At 42.8% G+C, this 8,613-nt stretch overlaps 1 protein-coding gene across 1 annotated transcript; it reads right to left on the reverse strand.

The window, feature by feature from the left end:
* Positions 1 to 7,289: 7,289 nt before the first annotated feature.
* Positions 7,290 to 8,252, reverse strand: LOC148585798 (uncharacterized). The gene is made up of 2 exons (XM_088516764.1): positions 8,073 to 8,252; positions 7,290 to 7,955 (listed from the first exon to the last, which is right to left on the reverse strand). The coding sequence occupies exons 1-2, from the start codon at positions 8,250 to 8,252 to the stop codon at positions 7,290 to 7,292; spliced, it is 846 nt and encodes a 281-aa protein (XP_088372890.1).
* Between the last annotated feature and the right edge of the window lie 361 nt (positions 8,253 to 8,613).

Below are 8,613 nucleotides of genomic sequence, written 5' to 3' on the forward strand. Positions count from 1 at the left end.
AAGGCCAAACTAAAACCTAACAAATACTTTTTGCTCTCTCGCCTTCTCCCTAATGAGGCCCTCGCTCTCTTCCCTTATGGGAAAGCCTTTCACCTCTCTTTTGTTAGAGCTTGAGGTGAAAGGTCCATTAGCAAATGAACTATATAGTTAACTGCAAAGTGAAAATATAAACTTTAAGATGATTCGAGTTCGTTTTTCCCCCCAATCGGGGCTACTGAACTTCTAGATAAAATTGCCTTTAGGTCGTAAACATCTGCGCGGGGTGGGGGGGAGGGGTGGGGGTGCAAACAAACTTGAATCAATTCATGCTACTCGTCGATAGGATCACCTCAAAGTTCTGCAGAGGATTGTATATTTTTGTACGAAATGATTCTGGATTGTAATTATCACAACCAGAGCATTTGAGCCCTTCTAGAACTTCTAAGCAATCCTATCAATGAGTAGCACAAAGTGTTACAAGTTTGTTTGCCCCCCCACCCCCCCGATGTTTACGACTGAAAGAAAACTTTATCTGGAAGTTCGATAGCCCATTTCAAAGGTGAAAACAACCTCGAATCACTTTGTTCTACCCATTGATCGAATCTAATCGAAGTTCTCCACAAACTCGTAAAATTTGGGCCAATTGGATGAAGTTCAATTTTCAAAACTAAGAGCAAAACCCATGGCCCGACCCAAACGCTTCGGTACTGATACACATAGCACGGAATCTTTTGACTCCAAAATTTACGAGCCAATGCAGAACTTCGAGGCAATCCTATCGACAGGTAGCATGAATTGATTGGAGTTCATTAGCCACCTGATATTGACGACTGAACGACAACTTTTTTTGAAAGTTCAGTAGCCTAGGATTGCCTCGAAGTTCTGCCCACTCTCATAAAATTGCGAGCCAATTGGATGTTGACTTTTTAGATCTAAGAGAAAAACCTCTGGGCTGACCCTAACGCTCTGGTAATGATAGGCTAAACACATAATTATTTCGCACGAAAATTTACAAGCGTGTGTAGAACTTCGAGGCGATCCTATCGATGAGTAGCACAAAGTGATTCAAGTTTATTTGCACCCCCACCTCCCGGCCCAATGTTCATGACTAAAAGACAACTTTATCTTGAAGTTCGGTAGCCCTGATCGAATGTGAAAATGAACTCAAATCACTTCGTGATACCCATCGACAGGATCAGTTTGAAGTTCTGCACCAGCTCGTAAGATTTTTGCCAAATCGGATAAAGATGACTTTTCACAACTAGGAGCAAAAGCCATGGGCCAACCCAAACGCCTCTAGTAGTGATACACAAAACCTGGAATCATTTAACAGGAAAATTTTTGAGGCTATACAGAACTTTGAGGCAATCCTATAGACGAGCTGCACAAAGTGATTCGAGTTCGTTTGCCACACGATGATGACGATTGAAGGACAACGTTTTTTAGGAAGTTCAGTAGCCTCGACGCGGGGGGGAGGGGGGGGGGGGCAACGTAATTGACTCACTTTGTTCTACCCATTAATAGTATGACCTCAAAGTTCTAGACACGCACGTAAAATTTCGGGCCAATCGGATGAAGGTTAATTTTAAAAACTATGAGCACCCAAACCCTTTGGTAGTTATTTGAACAACCGAGAATCATTCTGCACGAAAATTTATGAATCTATATAGAACTTTGAGGTGATCCTATCGATGAGTAGCACAAAGTGATTCAAGTTTGTTACCCTCCCCATGTTTACGACTGAAAGACAACATTATCTAGAAGTTTGGTAGCCCTGATTAAAGGTGAAAACGAACTCGAATCACTTCGTGCTTCCCATTGACCGGTTCGGTTTCAAAATCTACACACGCTTATAAGATTTCGCCCCAATCGGATGAAGTTGACTTTTCACAATTAGGAGCAAAACCTATGGGCCAACCCAAACATTTTGGTAGTGATAAGCACAAACAAGAATCATTTCGCATGAAAATTTATAAGCCCGTGTAGAACATCTAGGCGATCCTATTGACGTGTAGAATGAAGTGATTCAAGTTTATTTGCCCCTTGATGTTAACGACTGAAACAAAACTCTATCTTGAAGTTCGGTAGCCCCAATCGAAGGTGAAAATGAACTCGAATCACTTCATCCTACCCATCGACAGGATCGGTTCGAAGTTTTGCACCAGCTTGTAAAATTTCAGCCAAATCGGATAAAGCTGACCTTTCACAACTAGGAGCAAAACACGTAGGCCGACCCAAACATTCTGGTAATAATACGCGAAACTCAGAATCATTTGATAAGAAAATTTACGAGGCTATTTAGAACTTTGAGGCAATCCTATCAACGGGTAACATGAAGTGATTTGAGTTTGTTTGCCACCCGATTTTCACAACTAAATGACAACTTTTTTTTAAAGATCAGTAGCGCCGATCTAGGGGAGGGGGGAAATGAATTCGAATCACTTCGTTCTACCCATTGAAAGTATCACGTCAAAGTTCTATACACGCACGTAGAATTTCGAGCCTCTCGGATGAAGATTAATTTTAAAAACTATGAGTCAAACTCGCACGCCGACCTAAACGCTCTGGTAGTTATTCACACAATCCAGAATCATTTCGCACGAAAATTTACTAGCCTGTACAGAACTTCGAGGTGATCCTATTGACAAGTATCACGAAGTGATTCAAGTTTGTTTGCCTCCCCATATTTTTGACTGAAAGAAAACATTATCTGGAAGTTCGGTAGCCCTGATTGAATGTGGAAACAAACTTGAATCACTTTGTGCGACACATCGATTGGTTCGGTTTAAAGTTCTGCACATGCTAATAAAATTTTGGCTCAATCGGATGAAGTTGAATTTTTATAGCTTAGAGCAAAACCTGTGGGCCAACCCAAACGTTCTAGTAGTGATAAGCACAAGCAAGAATCATTTTGCACGAAAATTTACGAGCCTGTGCAGCACTTCTACGCAATTCTATCAACGAGTAGCATGAAGTGATTCATGTTTGTTTGCCCCTCCAATATTGACAGCGGAAAGACAACTTTATCTTGAAGTTTGGTCGCCCCGATCAAAGGTAAAAATGAACTCGAATCATTTTGTGCTACCCATCAACAGGATCGGTTCGAAGTTCTTGATGTGGTATTTTTGTGACCAAAAATATCAATTATAAAATTACCACTCGCAATAGGACGAATCCCGTAGGATATGGCTATATTGAGGGTGTCGAACCTAAAGGACTGCAGGGGGTTTAATTATCAAAATTCGAAAGATTAAAATTAACTTAATTCGAAAGAGTCTGAATTGTTTGTGTAATTTCAAAGTGCATTAAAAAAAATAATAATAAATAAGAGTAAATATATAAGAGAGAGAGTAGGGTATTGACTTCACCACGATCCGCACATCAATGGTTAACTATATTTAATTCTAGCAATTCATTCTATGCATGTTATCGTTTAAACAAGAAAACATATGAAATTAATTTCATACAATCAAGGGAATAGCATAACCCATCTTCGGTTGGCACAGATTGTCTACCTAAATTACACTAAACTAGGGTGTAGCACGATCCGTCTTTCTTAAGTATGGTCTATCTAACCCGATTAATTGCATGCCAATTAAGAACCATTGTATAGCCATCACTCTTATAATCACAGAAACTAAGAATGATTTGAGTTCAATAATAGTAAAATAATTTTTAAGGCAAGATAAGAATTTTACTAATATTGAATTGGAATTAAAGAGCAATTGCATTTAATATGAAGAACAAAAATCAATTGTAGCAATCCTCAGGGTTATACAATCAACATGCATAAATTGAAACCTAAAAAGTAAATACAATCAAACCATTGTGCTTAGAAAGGGTTACATCAATACCCTGCAATTGATTTAGCCGCTCATGATCTTCTAAGCTTCACAGACAATTTACTGAAATTTAAACTCTAGAAAGCAGTGTGTCTGTTTACAATGTTTAGAGCCCAATTTATAGGGAATAGGAAAACCCTAAAAACCCTCAGAAAACCAGAGGTCAGTCTCCCAGTCCAATTGGGAGACTGAAAACCACCCGAGTGCCTAGCTGTTATGCGCACGAGCGCAAGCATGCGCTTGATCCCTGGCCGCAGACGCTCGAGCGCAAGTGCGCTCGAGCTCAGGAGTAGCTGTGCTCGATCCTAGATCCAGAATGCCCAGCTTTTTGCCCTTTTAAACCCAATTTTCAATGGTTTATCAAATAAGACCTGAAACACAAAAACAAAACAAAATCAAACAAATAACAATGCTAAGGAATTAACATATGTAAATTAAGGGGCTTGAATGTGCAACATTTGGCGCTTATCACACCCCCCAAATTACATATTGCTAGTCCCTTAGTAATACAAAATAGAAAATAAATGAAAAATGAAAAGATAAATCCATCTTTCGTGGGATGTACGGTTGTATTTAACATATGCAACAAGCCTTTTAAGCCCCTAGGAGTTTCCTAGAGGAAGAGTGCAGTCTCGTGAGGGTTTTTCAAGAATGATACCCACAAACATTTTTCAACCATTTAGTTCCCATGGATGCAATATCATGACCATCATGGTTCTCATTCATTAGCAGGCTTAATAGAACAAACACTATCTTCACAATTTCAGGAAATTACAACTTAGCTTCAATCATGGCAATTATGAGATATTACAAGATTCAACTAGTGTATATGAACTCAACACATAGTCATGGGATTTCAAAACTCATCTCAATCATGCATGGATCAATACTCAAAATTCATTAGACTCCCCAATGGATAAAACAACTAAGGCAAAAATTCTCTTTTTTTATTTTTATTTTTTATTTTTATTTATTTATTTTTTTGAATTGGCATTTAGCTCCCTTAAGCTTTCTGATTGACCCATGTATCGAGCGTCAAGCCAATGACTCCAAAACTAGACAGTTTTATGGCATTAGGTGTAAAGACACCCCTAAGGACTTACTAACTCGGGACAAAAAGGCTACGAAGCTAAGCTAAATTTTTTTTATTATCAATCACACCAAACTTCTCACTTTTTGACGCGAACACTCACTGCTTAATGAGGCAAGAGGTCCGATTACTTGGTGGAAAGCTCAAAATGATCGACTTTTTTTTTTTTTTGAAGAAATTATGCCAAGGTCATTTTCCCAATAAGTTACCCAACTACATCTCAAATATTAAACCCAGACATCACTGATTCTAGATTTTATGCCCCACAGACTACATGCTAATGTGCTTGTGAAAATCAAATTGAAACAAGTAATATCTCATGCTGCCAATGAAAGTAACACAATTTTAATTCCTTAATCAAGTGATCATGTGTTTGTCATATTAAGCCCATCAATGAATTTCAAATCACAACAGGAAAATTAATTGCATGCTTAGAACTAACATGTATGCCCACACCCCCCAACTTAAAATACACAATGTCCTCACTGTGTGGATAAAACAATAAAGCAATGCAAGGGATAAGAGTACCTAACCTGTCACTGTGGTGCAGAAGAAGATGCCCCTGAATCAAGCGGCAGCCGTGCAAAAGTAGTGCGCAACAGTTCTTGCTGTGCTTCAAATCTTTCATCTGCCAGGCGCCTGTCCTCCGCCCTCTGGGTAGCAAGCTCAGATCGGAGCTCCTGTAGTTCTTTGTGGACGGACTCATATTGTGATAAGCTCATCGAAATGGTCTCCGTCGCTTCTTCTTGTTCTACTGTCTCAGCTGCGGATGGATCATTGTGCATAGGGCCAGCAGCCTCCCTAACGACCTCACCTGCTGCAGGCTACCGACATTGTCTCAGCATATGGGAACAACTCTGGTTCCATTGGATCAGTCCAAACTAAGGGTGAGCAGAAATAGGCCCATCTGCGGGTGTACCCTCAATGCCTCGAGTCTGAAGAATATGTGTGAGGAGAAAAGGGAAAGGTAGTCCCCATGAAGACGAACACTAAGTGTAGCGCACAATTGCCCCATCCCAAAACTTGTGTATCTGATCCTAAATGAGCTGAGGGATGGAAATCCAAAAGCCTCTCTGAAAAGCATACAGGGCCGCTAGGAAGGGGCCGAGCCGCTGAGTTTCGTGTCCAAATGGACACACATTCTGCTGCAAAATGAAATCCATGAACCAAAGTTGGGAAGGCAGTAGGACCTTGTTGTACAGTTGCGGAGATCATCGGTATAACGGCCGTGGCAAATGTCGTCCACAATATGTTGCAGTGTAAGGTCGGACAGTAGGTTCGAGTATCGAGGGGAGCCATCCCGAGCCAAAATATTGAATGGGCATGCATGAGAACATTGCAAAGCAGCAGCAATGTTGTCGGTGGTCAGCTCAACGTCCATGTCTGCCACCGATGAAGAGAGGATGCCCGGCCGAGTACAATCAAATGTGAGATGGGGACAAAATTCTCAGACCAGGCCTTCGTAGGCAACGGGGTTGACTGGTTGGAACAGTGCTGTGAGGCCGCGGCATATGCATTCTTTGACCGCCCACTTGGTTGCTTCGAGGCTTTTGAAAACGGTGTCAATGGCAAATGACGTCTCGAAGATGAGCTTGCTTTGCTTCCCACGGCGTGGTAAAGGTTGGGTGGGGCTTCGGGGGTAGTATCTCGAGTGGGGGAAGACCGGGAAGTGGAGGCGGGGTTCTGAAGCACGATGTTGCTTTGTCATGGCTTTTTGTCGAACACCTGGTGGGCACCCCAAAAATGCAATGATGTAGAACCTCCTTTATTTGCTACCAAACCCCCTGCTAAATGAAAGAAGCCAACACAGAAACAGTTTGTGTGTGGAGAAGCACCCACGGACTGTTGTTTTTTCACAAAAAAATTGGGGAAAATGGCATGGTGGGGACGAGGGAAAAAAACACACAAGAAAAGAAGAAAAGGGGAAGAGTCTGGGTTGGAGTAGTGGTGTGGTGACCGTAAGGTGGTGCGGCAACCGTGGGGGAGAGGAGTGGTGGTAGTGGACAGTAGGGTGGGGTGGTTGTTGGTGATTTGGGGGTGGAGTGGCGCGGTGGTGGGAGAAGTGGGGTTACGGTGCTGGGGAATAAATAGGGGAAAGAAAAAGGGGCCTATGACCTAAAAAAGTCACGTGAGACCCCTGAACGAGTGCGCTCGAGCTGGCACTAGCGTGCGCTCGATCGCACTTGTGCAGAGGGGTGAATGGTTGGGTGGGGTACGCTTGAGCGTTCTTGAAGGTGCGCTCGAGTGCATTCGTGCATGTGTGTGTCAGTGAAGATCTTCTGCGCTCGATCCCACTCGGGGTGGGCTCGAGCGCAGGCCCGTGTTCTGGAATCAAGTGCACAGTGGGTGCGCCCGAGCCTAGGGTGCCAGTGTCTTAATCAAAAAAGATAGACGGGATCCGTCAAGTTGATGGATTCCACGTCTGGACCTGGCTCAAAGTTCAGGATGTAGGGCTTCAACCTTTGACCGTTGACCTTGAATAGAGTGCCATCCTTTGGGTCCCACAATTTGACGGCACCATGGGGCGACACCGAGGTGACTATGAATGGACCGTCCCATCTGGAACGGAGCTTCCCAGGGAAAAGCCAGAGTTTAGAGTTGAAGAGCCATACTTTCTGGTCTGGCACAAATGTCTTGGGCAAGATATGATTGTCATGAAAAGCCTTAGTCTGCTCCTTATAAAGGCGAGTACTATCATATGCATCTCGCCGTAGCTCCTCCAAGTCTGTCAACTGAAGTTTCCGGTGGGGGCCGGCTGCTTTCATGTCAAAATTGAACTGCTTAATTGCCCACAAAGCCTTGTGTTCTAATTCCACAAGGAGGTGACATGCCTTGCTATATACCAGTCTATAGGGAGACATTCCAATGGGAGTTTTATAAGCTGTGCGGTGGGCCCATAATGCATCATTGAGGCGCAAGGACCAATCCTTACGGTCTGGCCTAACCGTCTTCTCCAGAATATGCTGAATCTCCCGGTTAGAAAGTTCCACTTGGCCACTTGTTTGAGGATGGTACGAAGTGGCTACCTTATGTGTGACGGAGTACTTGAGAATCAAGGCTTTGAAAAACCTGTTGCAAAAATGTCTACCTCTATCACTGATGATGGCTCGAGGAGTACCAAATTTGCTGAAAATGTTGGCTTGGAGGAACTTCACCACAACCTTGTGATCATTGGTCTTTGTGGCAATGGCTTCTACCCACTTAAAGACATAATCCACTCCTACCAAAATGTACTCATATCTACAAGACGGTGGGAAGGGTCCCATGAAGTCAATACCCCAGACATCAAAAATCTCGACAAGGAGGATGGGGTTTAATGGCATCATGTCCCTCCAAGACATAGCTCCTAGGCGTTGACATCTCTCACAAGCTCGGCAAAAGTCATAGGCATCTTTGAACAAGGTGGGCCATGTGAATCTGCATTGTAGAACCTTGGGTGCTGTCTTCTTGGCACTGAAATGTCCTCCACACGCTAGTGAATGACAAAATGTGAGAATGCTAGAAAATTCACTCTCAGGGACACAGCGTCGGATGATCTGATCAGCACAATACTTGAACAACTCCGGATCTTCCCAAAAATAGAATCGAACTTGCTTGAAGAAGCAGTCCTTATCTTGCTTAGGCCAATGAGAAGGAATCCGTCCTGTAGCTAAATAATTGACAATATCGGCATACCATGGCGGATTTCTCGGAGTGATTTCA

This window comes from Corylus avellana, chromosome 5, assembly GCF_965113065.1.
Source record: "Corylus avellana chromosome 5, dhCorAvel1.hap1.2, whole genome shotgun sequence".
NCBI lineage: Eukaryota > Viridiplantae > Streptophyta > Magnoliopsida > Fagales > Betulaceae > Corylus > Corylus avellana.